General features: G+C 53.4%; 8 protein-coding genes across 8 annotated transcripts; 6 read left to right on the forward strand and 2 right to left on the reverse strand.

Moving 5' to 3' along the window:
* Positions 1 to 1,276: 1,276 nt before the first annotated feature.
* On the forward strand, positions 1,277 to 2,697 carry J4E84_007813 (uncharacterized protein; the record flags this gene model as incomplete). Its single annotated transcript, XM_049390392.1, has 2 exons — positions 1,277 to 2,168; positions 2,231 to 2,697. 2 exons carry the CDS (start codon positions 1,277 to 1,279, stop codon positions 2,695 to 2,697), a joined length of 1,359 nt encoding a protein of 452 aa, XP_049241852.1.
* Positions 2,698 to 3,981: 1,284 nt separating this feature from the next.
* J4E84_007814 (uncharacterized protein) lies at positions 3,982 to 5,761 on the forward strand (the record flags this gene model as incomplete). Its single annotated transcript, XM_049390393.1, has 7 exons — positions 3,982 to 4,009; positions 4,078 to 4,154; positions 4,220 to 4,660; positions 4,707 to 4,769; positions 4,822 to 5,200; positions 5,251 to 5,608; positions 5,710 to 5,761. 7 exons carry the CDS (start codon positions 3,982 to 3,984, stop codon positions 5,759 to 5,761), a joined length of 1,398 nt encoding a protein of 465 aa, XP_049241853.1.
* A 74-nt stretch (positions 5,762 to 5,835) lies between these two features.
* J4E84_007815 (uncharacterized protein) lies at positions 5,836 to 7,678 on the forward strand (the record flags this gene model as incomplete). The annotated part of the gene is made up of 4 exons (XM_049390394.1): positions 5,836 to 6,187; positions 6,248 to 6,892; positions 6,957 to 7,583; positions 7,638 to 7,678. The coding sequence occupies 4 exons, from the start codon at positions 5,836 to 5,838 to the stop codon at positions 7,676 to 7,678; spliced, it is 1,665 nt and encodes a 554-aa protein (XP_049241854.1).
* Positions 7,679 to 8,147: 469 nt separating this feature from the next.
* On the forward strand, positions 8,148 to 8,551 carry J4E84_007816 (uncharacterized protein; the record flags this gene model as incomplete). Its single annotated transcript, XM_049390395.1, has 2 exons — positions 8,148 to 8,289; positions 8,349 to 8,551. The coding sequence occupies 2 exons, from the start codon at positions 8,148 to 8,150 to the stop codon at positions 8,549 to 8,551; spliced, it is 345 nt and encodes a 114-aa protein (XP_049241855.1).
* A 417-nt stretch (positions 8,552 to 8,968) lies between these two features.
* J4E84_007817 (uncharacterized protein) lies at positions 8,969 to 10,910 on the reverse strand (the record flags this gene model as incomplete). Its single annotated transcript, XM_049390396.1, has 4 exons — positions 8,969 to 9,585; positions 9,633 to 9,862; positions 9,920 to 10,201; positions 10,348 to 10,910. The coding sequence occupies 4 exons, from the start codon at positions 10,908 to 10,910 to the stop codon at positions 8,969 to 8,971; spliced, it is 1,692 nt and encodes a 563-aa protein (XP_049241856.1).
* A 1,081-nt stretch (positions 10,911 to 11,991) lies between these two features.
* On the reverse strand, positions 11,992 to 13,793 carry J4E84_007818 (uncharacterized protein; the record flags this gene model as incomplete). Its single annotated transcript, XM_049390397.1, has 2 exons — positions 11,992 to 13,200; positions 13,254 to 13,793. 2 exons carry the CDS (start codon positions 13,791 to 13,793, stop codon positions 11,992 to 11,994), a joined length of 1,749 nt encoding a protein of 582 aa, XP_049241857.1.
* Positions 13,794 to 15,865: 2,072 nt separating this feature from the next.
* J4E84_007819 (uncharacterized protein) lies at positions 15,866 to 16,394 on the forward strand (the record flags this gene model as incomplete). The annotated part of the gene is made up of 2 exons (XM_049390398.1): positions 15,866 to 15,874; positions 15,921 to 16,394. The coding sequence occupies 2 exons, from the start codon at positions 15,866 to 15,868 to the stop codon at positions 16,392 to 16,394; spliced, it is 483 nt and encodes a 160-aa protein (XP_049241858.1).
* Positions 16,395 to 16,788: 394 nt separating this feature from the next.
* Positions 16,789 to 18,216, forward strand: J4E84_007820 (uncharacterized protein; the record flags this gene model as incomplete). The annotated part of the gene is made up of 3 exons (XM_049390399.1): positions 16,789 to 17,369; positions 17,426 to 17,558; positions 17,611 to 18,216. The coding sequence occupies 3 exons, from the start codon at positions 16,789 to 16,791 to the stop codon at positions 18,214 to 18,216; spliced, it is 1,320 nt and encodes a 439-aa protein (XP_049241859.1).
* Positions 18,217 to 18,442: the final 226 nt, after the last annotated feature.

Below are 18,442 nucleotides of genomic sequence, written 5' to 3' on the forward strand. Positions count from 1 at the left end.
CAGAACCGGTCTTCGGCCCAGAAAGATGGCCGAGCAGCGTATACACCGGTGTACAAGCGGGTACGCGAGATCTGCCGGGCACCAGCCAAGAGAGGGTAGGGGATTCGGGCCCCTGAGAGTCCCACGGTACGCAGCGACTCCCTGCATGACCTCTGCGACGTCCATCGACAGCATCTTTACGCGAGCATCCACATCGTCACATCTCCAGAGAATGAAGATGGCTAGCTCAGCAATCTAGCTCCTGGCCGAAGAAACTCAGATTCCGACTGCGCTCACGTGCCTCGCATCGCCGCGGGGGCAGAGAAGCATAGTAATGGTGGCATCTCAGCAATCACGGAGCGATCGCGTCTTTACTCGCAATGTGCCATCCATGTGCAAATCGATGCAAGTACCAATGCTTAGCACAAGATCTGAGGAAATCCATCGCGGAGGATCCCCCAACGGGAGTAAACGACGGAACGAACAAAGAAGTCGCTTTAGGCAAGGCTGAAAAGATCAACACCGCTGAAACGTTCACACATACAGTCTACCCCTGATGAGCTGATCGGGACTTCTGCGCGCGCAAGTCTGCTTCCCTGGAGGCGGACTATTGATATGTCCAACAGTAGTCTCTAAGCTAACCGAATAGGTGGGCCTTTAGAACCCTTCGGGACGACGTCGGGATCAAAAATAAACTAAGCTTTCGCTTAGCGATTCGCTTTGACCGTGATGCAAAGCCTCGGGTCGTCGATACCTGCAGCGGCATCATTTCTGGTGTGTCGATCTTTGCTGTAGTACTGTCCTGAAGATTCGTATAGCATCGCATCGCAAAACCATGGCCTTGGGAGATACAGCAAAGCCTTTGACCACGTCATTTCGCGACGAGCTGAGCTGATAAGACTTGCATCTATCAGGTCCAGACTCAGCCTGCCATTGGGCTCTCATTGGTGGCGGCCTCGGTACCTGCATGCGTGCTGCACGTTCCTGGCGTTGGCGACCACGACAGTTCACCCGGAGCTAGGCTAAAGTTTGGTGGACTATTGTTTCCAGGCACTGCCGCCAACTCTTTCAGGAAGACAGGTCGAACTTACCGGCCATGTTTTCGTCTCCACCCATGACATCGATCTCAAATCAGTAGTCAACCACCGAGGTCGACAGGGCATGACTATGTGCCTCTTGTGTATATAAGACCCTCTGGCACACTGGGCAGTAACTCATCATCAGCTCATCAGCATCGGTCCTTCACTACTACAATCTCCTACACTACTTTCGCTACTCTTCTATTCGATCTTTCGATATGCGTTACTCTCTCTTCCTCGGGGCTGCTGCCCTCGTGGCCGCTTCTCCTGCTCCTCAGGCATTCGATGTCAACCAATTCGATTCCATGGCCAACAACCTCGCTCAGGGCCCCAAGGCAGGCGTCGTCAGTGAGCAGGCCTACAACCAGGCCAAGGCTCAGGACGTTGCCGCCGCCGCTGCTACCGGCGCTGCCACTGCTCAGCAGGCAAAGAGGACCGTTGGTGCCCAGCTCGAGGCACGCGACCCTACTTTCTGGTGGAACTGGAACCAGCAGAACAACCCTCCTGCTCCCGCTCCTACCAAGGCTCCTGCTCCTGCCCCCACCGCCGCACCTGCGGAGAACCCATCCTCTACCAACCTTGCACCATCTTCGTGCACACCGGTTAGCTGGACCAACACCTTCGCTTTCACTGCCGACCCAGCCTGTGCTACCCAGATCGAGGTCGGCACCTACTGCGGTTTCATCAACCCTGATGACCCATGTGCTGCTCAGCCCAACGCCTACGGCCCACCTACCACCCCCGACACTGCCGATGCTTTCAAGAACAACGAGGTCTACCACAAGATGGCTACTAGTGCTAAGTCGCCATCTGGCTACACCTCCTCTTTCGTTGACCTCAGCGCTTCCGTAGAGGGCAGCGGTTACCTCGGATACTACGAGCTTACCAGCTATGACACTGCTGCTTGCGCCGCCAAGTGCGACTCTACCTCCACCTGCACTGGCTTCAACCTCTACATTGAGCGTGACCCCAAGTGGAACCCGCGCCAGTGCTCTTGCGACAAGCCCGACTCTGTTACCCGCTTCAAGTGCACTCTTTGGGGACAGGATGTCAAGAAGGAGTCTGCTACCAACGTCGGCCAGGGCCAGGATGGATTCGAGGTCGTGATAGGTAAGTTCTGCCTGTCCGAAATGCATGTGAGACATATACTGACTTCGTACCCCTACTTCTAGTCGGTTCCAATGGTTACAACAAGGGCACCTACAACCCTCCTACTCCTCCTTCTTGCAGCAAGCCCCAATCTTGCGGCCACAAGCTCCACAACCAGCAGCCCTACTGCATGGGTCAGACTACTTTCCCCGGTCCTTTCGATCCTTCTCTCTGCGCTGCCTACGCCCAGAAGCAGAACGAGGTCAACCGCAAGCACGGCATCATTGGCGCATGGCTCTCCATGTTCGGCATGAACAAGGGTGGCTGCGTCCAGTTCCAGGCTGCTTACCTCGAGAAGGACGGCAAGGGTTTCGGTACCCACTGCCGTCTCTTCACCAAGAAGTTCCTTGCCACTCAGGCCAACCTCGACATCAGCGTCGGTGGTACTTCCAAGTGGGGCTGCCAAAAGTCCTTCACCTGGGACGTCGATGTCAACGCCAGCTTCAACTGGGGTGGCTGGTCTTACTTCAAGAACAAGCGCGACGAGTAAACGCTCGCTGCTCTTCCGACAACAACAACGACTTATGTCTGCATCGCATGGGCGCACCAAAATTCGAGATGGTGATGGTTGACGGTGGATATCATGACTAATACTCTTCTTCGTTTCTGTAAATAACTCTTTGGCTTTACATTGAGCATTAGCTCGTCGCATAGTCACTCCTTAGTATGATTTTAGCATCTTGGTAGTTGTAATGTAACAATATGTGCTCTTTGAACTTGTCTTCTTCTGCCTATTGAAGTATCGTCCCGATCGAATCAACTCATCTACTAGGCTTGCTCAAAAGATCCCAATCGATCGTACGACGATCTTGACGGCGGAGCTCGAACAGTCAACCCTGTGCATTTGAAGACCCTTCCACGTGTGGGCGTCGCTCGCCTAAACAGGTCTGCAGCTTACATCGAGATGCACACACGCAAAGTGAATGATCTGAAGCCAACGTAAGCTTCAGGGTGTTATGTTTTTGTTTTCTTGAACGAGGTGCTAACAGGATGCGGTGGTGGACGGAACCAAAGACACCAAGCGCGCTTCGAACGGAAGATAGACCAAACGGTCGGAACTGTGCCCCACAGCGCGTGATCGCCTGGCACGAGCGGGGAACCTTCACCCATCTTCCGTGAGAGGACAACGTTCTGAACAAAGACCCGTAACGTCCTGAATTGTAAACTTTATTGTCAAGCAACCAAGACGCACCTTTTTTCGCTTTGAAACCGTCGCGAACGCATGAAGAGGAGAGAAATCCATTATAACATATCTCGTGGACTCGTGCATCCTGGGCTGGGTTCATGCACGGCAGAGTGGAGGAGTGCGGGGAAGCGCTGCGCGGTCGTGTTTAATTCGGCAGAACACAAACACGAGAAAGGGAAACGCGGCCCAAAGGTACCGCCTTATTGTACCACCATGTCTCGCAAACCGTGGCACTTGTGGTGCTCACTCACACTGCATTCTGGCCTTCGTTCAGCTGCTAGCCGTGCCTTCTTTCGGAACAACTTTGGAAATCGCCAACAGATGCGGGTTCCCAGCTTCTCCCTTTGCTCGTTTTCATTCGAGACAGCATGAATCCTTCTCTGAACTGTCTCGCTGGCCGTAGGGCGCTTGCCCTTCGCCCGCAGCGGGGCAGCTTACTTGCTACGCTGAAGCAGTGTGCTGTCACCTCTTGTCTGAAAGCAACACCTCTGCTGGGACGTGGTGATCGTTCTCCAAAACATACTTTGACTACAACAAGCCTTCGGGGACTTAGCCGCCCGCACCTACCCGCGCTGTCCCTGCAGCACCATGTCTCGCAGGTTACCGCTGTCGCGCGGTATGTATCCGGGCAGGCATCGGATCCGCACGACGAGGAGCTACCTAGCACCCCGCCGTTCACCGCAGGTCCTTATTCCAACCTCACTATTGGAGTACCCAAGGAAAGCTATCCTGGCGAACGAAGGGTCGCGATTACGCCACAGGTATAGTCTCCTCTCACATTCGCTGTGTTTGAGACACATCCTTACTTGATAACCTTATTTTGCAGAACGTGAAACTTTTACTCAAGAAAGGCTTCTCGCGCATTCTCATCGAGCGTGGAGCTGGAAGTGCTGCGCAGTTTACGGATGAAGCGCTTGAGCAAGCTGGCGCGCAGACAGTCGATCGCAGGAATGTTTTCTCGGAGAGTGACATCCTGCTCAAGGTCCGGGCCCTTAGTATCGATGGAAAAGATAGCGAAGTGGATGCCATCCGAGAGGGCGCTACCGTCATCTCAATGCTGTATCCGATGCAGAACAAGCCGACCGTTGATCGAATTGCTTCCCGCAAGGCCACTGCATTCGCAATGGACATGATCCCGCGTATCTCACGAGCGCAAGTTTTCGATGCACTGTCGTCAATGGCGAACATTGCTGGTTACAAAGCCGTCCTGGAAGCTTCCAATACCTTTGGTCGCTTCTTGACTGGCCAAGTGACTGCTGCTGGAAAGGTGATCGTCACTTCATCCAGTTCAGACCCCTGCTAAACGTTGCTAGATCCCTCCTTGCAAGGTCCTCGTAATCGGTGCCGGGGTCGCCGGACTCAGCGCGATTGCTACGGTAAGTGCAACACTTTCCTGGATTCATGCAATCTCACTAAAGTCGGCGCCAGGCTCGACGTATGGGTGCCATTGTTCGTGGTTTCGACACTAGGTCTGCAGCACGTGAGCAGGTCCAATCCTTAGGTGCAGAGTTCATCGAAGTCGACATCGCCGAAGACGGCTCCGGAGCTGGTGGCTATGCCAAAGTCATGTCCAAGGAGTTCATCGAGGCGGAGATGAAACTATTCTATGACCAGTGCCGAGAGGTCGATATCGTCATTACCACTGCTCTAATCCCAGGCAAGCCCGCACCGAAGCTTATCACCAAGGCCATGCTCGGCGCAATGAAACCCGGCTCCGTCATCGTGGATCTAGCGGCTGAAGCTGGCGGTAATTGTGAAGCTACTCAGCCGGGAAAGCTGGTGGACTACAAAGGAGTATCCGTTATAGGTATGTTTTTGTGACTCCCTCATGTGATCCAACATTGACCGCGAGTGCAGGATACACCGATCTTCCATCCCGTCTACCCACCCAGTCGTCAACTCTGTACTCCAACAACGTCACCAAATTTCTGCTTTCGCTCACCCCAAAAGACAAGAAGGAGAAGTACTACGATGTCGATCTCACTGACGAAGTCACTCGCGGAGCCATTGTCACCTACAACGGCAAAATTCTTCCTCCAGCTCCACGTCCGGCCCCTCCACCAGTTCAAGCCAAGCCTGCACCTTCACCCGCCGATCAAGTCGCGAACGCTGTTGCCCTGACACCATGGCAAGTACAGTCTCGACAGGTAGCTAGTGTAACGGCTGGAATGACTGCTGCTCTCACTCTGGGCAAATTCACGGGCCCAGTTTTCATGTCTAATTTTTTCACTTTCGCATTAGCCAGTCTTATCGGATACCGAGGGTAAAGTAGCCGCCAGGAATAGTTTTAAGAATATCTTGCTAACTTCTTACTAGTATGTATCTCTCTTACTACGCCTTGGCTGCGCAGCGATTAGAGCCGTTCTAGGATATATTACTACTGTTCGAGCTAACAACTTGATAGTGGTCTGGGGCGTTGCACCTGCCTTGCACTCTCCGCTCATGAGCGTAACGAACGCCATCTCTGGTATCATCGGAGTTGGTGGCCTGTACGCTATGGGTGGCGGCTATCTGCCCGAGACCATCCCGCAAACCCTCGGAGCCCTGTCGGTTCTATTGGCCTTCGTTAACATCTCGGGTGGTTTCGTTATATCCAAGCGTATGCTTGATATGTTCAGACGACCTACTGATCCCAAAGAGTATTCCTGGCTTTATGCAGTACCCGCAGCTCTGTTTGGCGGCGGTTTCATCGCAGCAGCTTCCACTGGCATGGCAGGTCTGGTCCAAGCAGGTTACCTTGTCAGTAGTGTTCTCTGCGTGACCTCGTTATCAGGACTTGCGTCGCAGACAACAGGTAAGGCACGACTGTACGAAATGTATGTGAGACGTTTACTGACTTCGTACCACTATGCAGCTCGTCGCGGCAATTTCTTGGGCATACTTGGTGTTTTCTCAGGTTTTCTCGCATCCCTGGCTGCAGTCGGTTTTTCTTCTGATGTTCTCACCCAGTTCGCCGGTCTCGCTACGGTGGGTACTGTTGCTGGTCTAATGATCGGACGGAGGATCACGCCTACCTCGCTGCCCCAGACGGTCGCGGCACTGCATTCGGTCGTCGGTCTCGCTGCTGTACTCACGAGTATCGGTAGCGTCCTGGGTCACTCTGGAGACATCTCCACCCTTCATATGGTTTCAGCCTACCTTGGTGTTCTCATCGGTGGCGTTACATTTACCGGATCGATTGTCGCTTTTCTCAAGCTAGCTGCGAAGATGAGTTCGAAACCTCTGGCGCTGCCTGGCCGACATCTCATCAACAGCACATTGCTTGGAGCAAACGTAGCAACCATGGGCGCCTTCTTGACCTATGCGCCAGGCGCACCTCTCATTGGCGCTGCATGTCTCGTTGGCAATGCGGCTCTGTCCTTTGTCAAAGGCTACACGACCACTGCTGCAATTGGCGGAGCAGATATGCCAGTTGTTATCACAGTACTCAACGCATATTCCGGGTTCGCATTAGTAGCCGAGGGATTCATGCTGGATAACCCACTCCTAACAAGTGTTGGTAAGTCCTGGCTGTACGAAATGCATGTGAGACATATACTGACTTCACACCTCTTTCTCTGCAGGTGCCCTCATCGGGGTATCCGGCTCAATTCTCTCATATATCATGTGCGTTGCCATGAACCGAAGCCTCACCAACGTCCTCTTCGGCGGCATAGCCCCCACAGTCCAATCCCAGACCAAGGTCGAGGGCGAGATAACCAAGACCACATCAGAAGAAACAGCTGAAGCTCTCGTCAACGCAGAAAACGTCATCATCGTCGTCGGTTATGGCATGGCCGTGTCGAAAGCGCAGTACGCACTCGCCGACTTTGTCAAAAGCCTGCGTGCGAAAGGCATCAACGTGCGCTTTGCCATTCACCCAGTCGCAGGCCGCATGCCAGGACAATGCAACGTGCTCCTCGCCGAAGCATCCGTCCCCTACGACATTGTCCTCGAGATGGATGAGATCAATGACGACTTCCCGGAGACAGATGTCACACTTGTTATCGGCGCAAACGACACCGTTAATCCCATCGCGCTGGAACCTGGTAGTGCCATTGCGGGTATGCCGGTGCTGCATGCGTGGAAGAGCAAGCAGGTTGTTATTATGAAGAGGGGCATGGCGAGTGGATACGCGGATGTGCCCAATCCGATGTTCTTCATGGAGAATACGAAGATGTTGTTTGGCGATGCTAATGAGAGCTGCAACGGTAAGTCATCGCGTGGGCTGATTGATGTTCAAAATTTTGCTAACAAGACTTTAGCTATCAAACGTGCACTAGAGGAGAAGATTAAGGGGCTGTAGATAGACTTCGCATGGATGATTGAAGTGCTTGCATTATCGTTCGTGATCCATAGATGATGCTTTCCAAGAGAGTGCCTGCATAGTTCATCGTAGCAAAGATAGTTCTGTCGCGGAAATTACGCTCGTTGAAAGCAGCGTGTTCTTCTTTGCGTCTGCAGGATTCAATAGTTCGCATCCAGACCCACGACGAGAATTCGATGAAGAGCGGGGCAAACACACCCCTGTCAGCCACGCGCTGCAACGCGTCCAACGGCAGAGCGCGACCCATGCCGATGACGTAAATTGGGATCCATGTACCACGCATCCAACCTTGGAAGTCTATGAAACCTGCAAAGCGCAGTCTTGTGGTAATAACGACTTGTGAAGCTTCCCACATCATTCCATACCACACACGCGCATTGTGAATAGATTATCGTATATACACCAACCAACAAACATACCAGACAACAAGAACACAACAACAGCAACAATGTCCCTCCCCCTCCTCTTCACGATCCCGCCCTCGAACCGCCATGAATTCCTCCTGCTCGACACGTCCTCCAAGATTACGTTGAAGTCGCTCAACGCGCAGATCACGTCTACAATCTCTTCGAGCCCCAACTGCGCCGAATGTACGTCGAACAACGCTTCACAGATAGCCTGGAGATATCGCTAACATCTGAAACCACAGTCATGGCGAAGCACAAGGCCGCCGACGGACCCAAAGAGACGATCCAAGAGTTCAGAATACACTGGGATACCAAGACGCGGGATGGCAAGATCTGGCCCGAGTACACTGTCGTGACGGATGAGAACTTCCCGGCGATATTGGAGTTGTTAAAGGCGAATCCCGTCATGGGCGTACTGGAGATTAAGCTGGGTAGTTCGGAGTAGATTAGAGTAGGTTAGGACAAGATACAAATTCACAGGATAATTCATGACGATGAGACAAAGACACTGCAGTTGTTTGAGAATCTCGTCTTCGTATACATTAGGATGCGACGACGGGAGCATTGCTCTAGCCTAGTCGTGGTTCGTTACACCCGAAGTATACATACATAAGAAAAGCTTCGATACATACAGCGTCGAAGTAATGTGAAAGGAGAGTGCGCCAACAGGTAGTCCGGCGTCGAAAGCCAAGTGGAGGGTATCCGTAAATAACCGATGAAAACGCCAATGTATAAAGAAAATGCCGCTGGTATGCCATACCCATTGGGCTCATGCAACATGTGATGAATGCGCCGTGTTTGTAAAAGAAAATCAAGTGAGCCGTACGCCGCCGCCGAGATCGAGAGCTGTGCGATCCTTGTGTCACTTTGGCGACTTATCCGTTGGCTCAGTGATCATCTGCTGCCAATGCACCAGATCCCGACTCAAGAAGTCCATCATCTGGGTAGTGCTCAAGTTCTTGAACTTCGCCAGGTCTGTGTCCTCGTCCTTCTGCTGCTCTTGGGCCGGCTCGCCGTTTGCCGGTTGGACTGCCGGAGCGAGGCTTCCATGTTTCTCCCCTGTAGCCATCTCGACCTGTCGTTGAGCTATGTAGCTCTGCATAGCTCCAGCTGGCCTTCGTATATCATTCCAGGAAAGTTTCTGCAGCCGCCAATTTTTCGTCTTGGTAGGTTTCTGCCCAGCTGTTCCATCGCTGCTATCATGCCCATTGCTTGCTCCGTTTGTCATGTTTGTTTGTGGGGATTGTGCAATGTCGTTCTTGGGTGAAGTGCCATTGGTCGCGGGCATGGTGTCTCTTGAGTACTGATTCCGCCCAAGTCGACCACGAGCTTTTTGTGGTGGACGTCCACCTCTCCGTGGGGCAGGCGCAGGCTTAGGTTCTGCGACGGGGGTATCGGGGATTGTAGGCTCGGTCGCTATTGGGGCCATAACGGGCTCTTCGATGGTAGGGGCAGGTGTGGGCTCGGGTTCCTCTGTATCTAGCGACTGTCAGTCAAAGCCTTACTCCACTAAGCACAATTCATACCGTCTCCCTTTCTTCGTTCTGCACGACCTTTCCGTCGATTCGCGGCGTCGTTTCGGTGACTTTCGCGCTCCTTCTCGCGTTGTTCTTTTTCGCGTTGACTCTTTGCTGCAGCACCGCGAGGTTTTTGCTTCGGAGCAGATGCTTTTGTACTATCGTCCTCCGATTCTATCACAGGCGAATTGCTAGGGGAGCGAGAGCCGGTCCGTTGTCGTTTGATCTCTGGCTTTGTCCTGTAGATTGTCAGCTACATGTTCCTAGCGGCACATGGAGCAGCAAGCAAGACTCACTCTTCGCTGTCGTCGCGACTCCGCTTCTTTCGATTGCCGTTCTCTGAGGCTGTACCGCCCTCATGCTTGCTTTCTTCGAGTACCTTGCGGAGCACCTCGTCTTCGTCGTAGGCAGCTCGACTGTTCATGGTCGACCGACGCTTGCCAAAGGAATCCACACTCGCCCTATTGTTGCGATCCTTGTCCTTGCCTGGGTGTCCATCTGACTCCTTGGAAACAGAAGATTTGCGGTTCTTGCCGTGCTGTTGGTCGTAGACGGGGAGGTATCGGGAGTACTTTTGACTACAATGGCAAACTCGTTAGCTCTCCGCAAATAGTAAAGCAGTGGTCGCGCAAAGGAGAAAGCCTAGGACTTGGGACCAAAGGCAGGGAAACACGTAGCGGGGTACGAAGCTCAAATGAGAGCGCCGATAAAGACAAGCACGTACCCTTTCGGACTTGTTGTGACCTTGTGGAGGTCCTTCCTGCACTCCTCGCAGAAATACTCGTCTGGACTGGCAGCTTCGTCCATGATGCCTACACAGCCTCCGTGTTGCCAGACCTTGCAGACGTCGCACTGAATGAACAGTCCGCCAAGTTCATCGGCTTGGACATCTGGGTCCGCGAGAGCAGACATGGACTTGGGAGTGTCGGATGGCGGGCCCGGGTACTCCTGGTAGCCACACACGCATCGGGTGACCTCATCCTCCTCTGCGATGTCGTCTTCGAGCTCGTCGTCGAGCTTCGCCGACTCATCCTCGTCATTGTCGTGCTCGCGTGTTCGTCGGCGTGTCAGAGGCGGCTCGGGCTGCACACCGTGAGGCGCTTCTTCGGGCTCTTCCGAGGAGAGCGAGTGTGGGGTCGACGACTTTGGCGGCGATGTCTGTTTGGGATTGACTCTGGATGCACGATCGGTACGCGCTGATGAGACGGAGGATGAGGAGTTGCTGTGCGTTGCGACGCTGGGTGGGGGCTGGGTGGTGCGAGCCCGCGATGACCGTCGCGGCGACATTGTTCCTGTAGCTGTCGCTATCGGTAAATACAATAGCAGTGCAGTATATGGGCGAGGGCGATGCTGGCGAGCTGGGTGGTGTCGGATGCGCTTGGAAGGGTGGCCGGCCGAACGAGGTCAGAGGCGGGAGGAAGGACTAGAAGGACGCGGTAGTGGACCGTGACGTGACGGAAGCGATGCAAGTCAATGGCAAGGGCGTCGCTATCGCGCAATGACGACGCTCTCGTCGGCGACAGTGGTGTCTGCTGGAGCGCAACGGTGACGCTGCAGGTGCGGAGACAGCGGGCCAAAAGCTCCACGAGCTTTAGAGCGCGGCAAGGGAATGGATTGACGACTGGAAAAGAATGCCGAGGTGCGACAGGAACATGATATGGCTTGGAGCGGGCGTCTGGGGAGCTGGACCGGGACAATGCTGTGGGAGTGACCGAGCTGCCAGGACTCGATTTTACTCCTCACGCTCTAGCGGGCGGAACGCGAAATGGAACCCATTGCCCAGGTGGACCAACACGCCAACCGTAGTCCCCGTCACGTGACCTGGGCTCATCCGACCCTTGCACCCTTAGCAGCATTGCGGATCCGTGCGCGTAGAGGGTGTCGACGACTTTGGGGGCGTACAAGGGAGCGAGATGAAATATCTGCGACTTTGATCTGGGTACGTCGAGCGCTTTGGGGAGAATATCGGTGAGGGGCACAAGGTGCTGGCTGGCAGGTTTCGATTCAGAAGTTGCCCAGTGATCCGCAGCCGATGAGGCAGTCGCGCTAGCTCGCTTCGCGCGAGGGGTCCCACCGCCTGCGTGCATTGCCACTGGCCCTTGATTCACGCGAAACACATCATTACCGCTTGAGCGCCTGTCACAACACCTCACTGAAGGGAGAAACTGCGCATATCGACGCCCCATGTTCATATTCGCTCATTGTTGTCATACTGTAGATTGCAGGCCTCTTCAGCTTTTTCGCTGTATGAGTTGAGAACACAAGAGGAGCGGATCAGTCAAGCTCGGGAACAACACATCAACACTATTGAAAGGGTATTAAACTTCATTCGCTAAATATACAAAAATCGTTCTATCCACAGAAAGCCTTAAGCCTTGCCCTCGATAATCTCCTTGTGTGTACCTGGAACAGGTGCACCGTTGGTCTTGTTCTTCTCCTCATACTTCGCGCTGATGCCAGTCATACCGTTGGCAACCTTGTTGTCCTTGGACTTGGCCATGCCATTGTGAGTTCCGTTGAATCGAAGGTTGGCGATACCGGGGTAGCCCTGGACACCAGTGGCCTTCTCCAGGCGCGAAGCGATGTCCTCAGACACTTCCCTGAAGATGGCGATCTGGCGCTTGATAATCTCCTTGTTGGAGACAGTCGACATGTGGCCAGAGATGTTGTTGATCCAGCGGTCCTTGGCAGCATCGTCAAAGACCTTCTCCCACAATGTGCGTGGTGCGTTGAAGTCCTCTGGGCGGATCTCAGACAGGAAGGTGATCGCCTCCCCGGTGAAGTTGCCGTGGAGCTTGTCAAGGTCGACGGTACGCTCCTTGAAGCTGATGGGCTGAATGCTGCTGAGATAGTTGGGTCTCGATCCTTGGTTGTAGAACGCCATGTTGCCATCTCGCTGGAAGTTACCCATGCGGTATGCGACACGTGGAGAGTTGACCGGCAATTGTTGGTAGTTGGCACCGATGCGGTGGCGGTGGGTGTCGGGGTAGGAGAACAGGCGGGACTGGAGGAGGGGGTCCGCGCTGGGCTCGATACCTGGTACCAAATGTGCGGGGTTGAACGCGACTTGCTCGACCTCAGCGAAGTAGTTCTGCACGTTCTCGTTCAAGAAGAACTCGCCGACCTTGCGGAGCGGGAACTGGCTCTGGGGCCAGACGTGTGTCATGTCGAACACGTTGATCTTCTGCTTCTCCCAGACCTCCTCAGCCTCCTTCGCGGTCATGGTCTGGAACATGACGTCCCAGCCAGGGAAGTCACCCTTCTCGATGGACTGGTAAAGGTCCTTGGTCGAGTAGTCAGGGCCGTAGTTGAAGGAATCTTCTTGTGTGATGAAGGCAGTGCCCTGCTTGCTCTTGAAGTGCAACTGGCAGTATACCCAGTCGCCATTCTTGTTCTGAAGCTTGTGGGTGTGGCCGTGGTATCCATGCATCTTGCGGTAACCATCGGGGATACCACGGTCACCGAAGAGGATCATGAACTGATGCGCAGACTCTGGGTTTTGCGAGGCAAAGTCCCAGAAGGCAGTAGCATCATCCGCGTGGGTAAGGTGGGTTGCGGGGTCGCGTTTTTGAGTATGCTGTATTGAACTTTAGCGTCTGTTTTGGGCCTTACTATCACGAAGGGACTTACGATGAAGTGAGGGAACTTGGCGGGATCCCTAATGAAGAAGACAGGAGTGTTGTTCGCAACTACATCCCAGTTGCCTTCGTCGGTACGGAACTTGACACTGAAACCCCTAGGGTCACGGGCGCAGTCGTGCGAGCCAGACTCGCCACCAACCGTCGAGAATCGGACGGTGACGGGGCAAGATTTGCCTTGCTTGAAGATGTCTGCCATGCACAAGTCCTCAAGCGATTCTGTGGTTGTGTAGGTACCATGGGCACCAGCACCCTTGGCGTGAACAACTCGCTCTGGGATACGCTCACGGTCGAAATGTGATAGAAGGTCGACGAGGTGGTGGTCTTGGAGCAGCAGAGGGCCGTTCTCGCCTACTCTTTGGCTCTCGTATGGGTGAGGGTATGGGACGCCGTTGGATGTGGTGTAGATGACATCCTCTGATGAGGCGTTGCGGTCGTCGGCATAGCTGCGGAACTGGTCGCCATTCTTTGAGCCAGTGGGAGCATGCTGAGTGCTGCCATTCTGGTTGTCGTTGGTTGCGCTTGGAGCCATGATTACGATTTCTTGGGAATCGATATGTGAAGAGAGATGTTTGTGTAATTAAGCTTTCGTCAGAGGCGCCGAAGAATCTTCTTATATGGGATACTGATAACGCCTCCAGCCGCTTCGCATAAATCCCATGTTGAAAACGCATCATCATCGGACTAGCTAGGCGTAGTACGCTCCATGACGCTTAGAGGGTGTCAATCTAGGCCTACATGTCAACCGGTGCGGGTTAGGTTAGAGCTCCCGTGGCTTGATAGCAAATCGGGAGAAGTGCGACGTCAAAGGTGGTGGCGACCTCGAGGGCGGTGACAATGCCTTGATAGTGATTGGCCCATCTCACTGCTATGATGTGCCTCGTTCTATCTCTTCACGATCTGCAGATGTAGATGTAAGCGGCTTCCAGACGCAAGCCATTACCAATGGGAAGGTATCTGTAACAAAGCGCGCGAACTGTGACGCGCTGTGGAGTCGAAAGAGCGTGTGGAGCCAATTGGAATTCCCTGTTGCCGTTCGGCCCTTTTCTCACGGAATGACATCACTGACACCAAAACCCGTGCACGTGGGCCGCGTTTCCCATGCCAATACTGGGGAATATCGGCAATCGAATTGCGAAACCTTAACGTGTATTTAGAAATGCACGTGTATTTCTGACGAGGCGAGGTAGTGTTCTTTTTCAAGTCGCCACTATAGTCACTGCCCAGATGAGCCTCATTTGCGCACGGAAGCGGTCACCGGGGCGATCTGCCACACTTGGGCACAGTGCGCCCACAGACCCGCATCGCAGCGCGCAACAACCGCTGTCGTCCGAACCTACTCAGAGTGTTATGCGAACGCATCCGACAAGTTCGAGGTGACGTAAATGCTTCCTGGTCCTTTCATATCCTTTAACTTCACAATGATCTCATCTTGTCGCAGTATCGAGCAAAGTTCTTATCAAAACCTTCGCGGTCGGTCCTTCGTCGTTCGCTGGACACTTCCGTGTGCGAAAAACTTCCGCGCACCTGTCTTTTTGGGATAGGTGCCATGCGAAATAAAGAACAACACCCGTTTCAGCTACAGTCTGCTGACTTCTTTGGAGAATGCCATGCCGCTACCCCACAGTTCTCCAGCGCTCGGCTGTTCTCGTTCCACGAGTATGCACCTCCGGTATTAAACACTATCGATAAGCCTCATAATCCTGGTCCATCTGGGGCTACGGCTAATATATCTCCCATTTTCCATTGGTGCAGTTGACGAGTTTCATATCAGAACGCTTCTTTTGCACCCATCAGTGCCGGAGGCTAGGTGATTTTCTTCCTGCGCTTTACCCTTCTGTCCATGTGGTCATGAGTTGTTTGAGTTCTGAGCGCCCAGAGGGCGGTGTTGCAAATGCGTATATACAGCAGCGGTGCGGCAGGGACGTGGTCTCATCTACGACCTCTTACATTACCGCAATAACCGCACAGTCCAAGTAAGCCTCGAGAGATACCTGCAGCGCGAGCTTTTACGTGGTATCCTTGCAACTGTCAAATACTACCGAGATGTTTGTAACGCCTGTCATCGTTAGTAGCCATGTGTGAGTGTTTATGTTGACGTTCAATGTCGCAATTGCTTACTTGTCTAGCCTGGATCCTTCTGCTATATATGGCTCCAAGCGAGGCAGCGTAGTTCGCAATGAGCTTTCGCAAAGACACAGTATAGCTTCTTCCGACGCATCCTTTGGCGGTCTCCATCGGACGTCTTCCACCAGTTCCAACGCATCAGTCTCTACTGCAGCCTCTTCCACTCCTTCAATCAACAACCAAAATCGCCGTCCTAAGCATCGCAAGACCATTTCGAACAGCTCAATAGCCCGGCTCTTCTTACAGAGGAACAAACCCCAGGAAGTTTCCCCAAAGCAAGCCGAAGCATTGCCCACTTCATCTCCCGTAACGCCTACTCCATCTTCACCTATGGCCGTTGCTACCTCAACTTCACCACCTGCTGCGGATTGGCAGTGCTCTGATCTTGTGGTACGATCTAAGCAGGATGTCTACCACGTCGATAGGTCAATCATGTGCTATCATTCGCGGTGGTTTTCGAAAGTCTGCGCAGTTGTCATGTCGCCAGTATGTTCAGTCAATTCACTAGTCTCGATCGCACTGACACAAGCAGAAATCACCGAAAGGCATCATTGATCTTAGCGCTGACAACCCAGCAGCCGTCGCCGCCATGATGCAGTACTGTTACCAACTGGATTACACGGAACAATTAGCTGGCTCAGATCTTGACGTACCCGAGGAGGTCACTCTGCGCTCTCATGTTGACGTATATATGCTTGCAGAGCGATACGGGATAGCCGGGTTGAAGGCACTCGCACTCCAGAAATTCGAGGACCTCGCGGCAATTGTTCTGGTAGTCGATGGCCAGGAAGAGCAGTTACTGCATGCAATTCGTGCTATATACGCACCTGAGCGAACGGCCAATGCAGAGAGTCTCAAGAGCGTGGCGATTAAGCTCTGCGCCGACCATGTGCAAGCTTTCATACATGGTACGGGTAGAACCATGGCGCTTGTATACGAGTCAATGGATGAGCTACCGGACTTCAGAGCGGACCTGTTCGACGAGATGGCAACGCGCTGGAAATAGTGTACGACCGGTAGCGACTCTCTCAGTAACAGTGAAAGAAGCCGAGCCAGTATCCCGCTTTCGACAGCTAGGCAAGCGCGCTACCAGTGTTGACTAGCTCCGATATTACGTGGGCCTACACTTTTCACTTCTCACTCGGAGATGCGTCCACTGTCCTCAATTCACTGGCCCAACAATAGAGTGTAAGGATTCGACAAACGCTCACGTTCACCACCGAACCGGGGTGATTACTATCAAATCTCTCACTCACGACGACGCGGTCACCTCGTTTCTCACGCACTCCACTTTCCATGGGTGTATAAATACCGAAAATCTCTTCGGAGAGGATCTCCATCCTACCTATCCTCCACAGGCGACTCGATCTGACGGCAGTCAATATTGACAGCACGTCGACATGAACCAGCAAGATCGCAAACGTGCTTTCGGCAATGCTTTCCAAGGTGCCTCAAATCTCTCGAGTCATCCGCATCGCAAGGCCCTCCGCAGTGTCGTCGCCTCGTCTCCTGCTTCGACACCACAAATCTTCTACGCGCCTACATTCTCGTTCGGTTCCGACAAAGAGAACGAGGCACTATATCTGCCGGCCCAGGACAAGTTTGCCAAGCCCTTCGATGGCTACCGACATTGTCTTCAGCTTCCTCCACGTACCTCATCTCTTCGTGGTCTATCGGAGCTGCCTGTCGCCGGCCATGGCTTTGAACAAACCTATATCACCCCCCGCATGGATATAGATCAAGGCTCGAGTTCACCGCTGGATCAGGTCTTGGGTGCTTATTCCAACGAGCCCGGCCCCATCGTCTTCGAGGACCCAGTCGGAGGCGTGGGTCCGCTGACTCCGAGTGCGCTTCACTTCCAGACTCTTTCACTGCTAGACCCGCCTCGCAGGTATCGGCCAGATCTGACGTCGCAGTCCGCTGTCGATATCAATGCTGCCCGTACCAGTGTCTTCACCATGCAGTCGAGCGATCTTCAATAGTAAGCAAACACCATATACAAAGCATGTGAGAACAAACAATACTAACATAACGAAGCTGTTTCTCCGAGATCCAGAGGGACGACGTCATGATCTCTTTCGACAAGGGCAAGCAAGTCATGAAGCTTAACAAGTACCTCTTGTGTACAGAGTCTCGTTTCTTTGCACCGATGCTCGACGGTCCATCCCTTGTGAGTATTCATTCCGCACTCAGCATATTCTAGAATGCTAACAACACCAAAGGAAGGTCAAACACGCTGCATCCGCGTCCGCGACGACTTCCCCTACGCCATCGCAGCCATGATCCAGTACATTCAAGACGGAATCTACATCTTCAACCCCAACATGCGCCTGGAGTACGAGAACATCACCCTTCTGGACCTCCACGTGCACGCGTACGTTGTCGGAAACAAATACGACGTCGCCAAGCTATGCGACCACGCTATCGGAGAGTACATCAACATCGTCGGAATGGTCCTCAGCATGGGCCTGCCTTCTGGTGGAGACCCAACCGACTTCTCCCACAGTGCCGCCGATTTCGATCACAAGCATGTTGACGCTGACCCCGTCTCGTCGGTTCTCAACTCTTTCCTTGATTCTCTGGTTCTCGTCTGGCGCAACACTATAGATGGGAACGATATGTTACGCCAGGCTATTCTCGAGCTGCTGAAGCCTCACATAAACCAACTCATGCGCTTGAAGTTCTTCCAGACGCTGATGATGGACTTGACGGGCTTTGGTAGTGATCTCATTGGTAGCCTAGCGGAGGATGGGTTCGACGTTCAGACTTGGCCTGTGATAGGCGGCGTGCAGCAGAGGGTGAGGGTCCAGTTTGATACCGCCATCTAGGTGGTATCACGCGGTGACAGTGGCGAGTTGTAGCTGAGGATGGCTCAATACATGCGGCATGAGGTCTAGCAGGTACCTACATGGCTTTATAGCGATCAGAAGTGCGAAACATGATAAACATTGGCCTCACACAAGCATGTCACACTTCTTTTCCTTAGGTCGATGACTTCGCAACCTAATCAACTGATCCTAGCGAAGACGCACAGCCGTTACACATTGAAGTCTC

Source organism: Alternaria hordeiaustralica, assembly GCF_023758085.1.
Source record: "Alternaria hordeiaustralica strain BMP 2776 chromosome Unknown scaffold_18, whole genome shotgun sequence".
Taxonomy (NCBI): domain Eukaryota; kingdom Fungi; phylum Ascomycota; class Dothideomycetes; order Pleosporales; family Pleosporaceae; genus Alternaria; species Alternaria hordeiaustralica.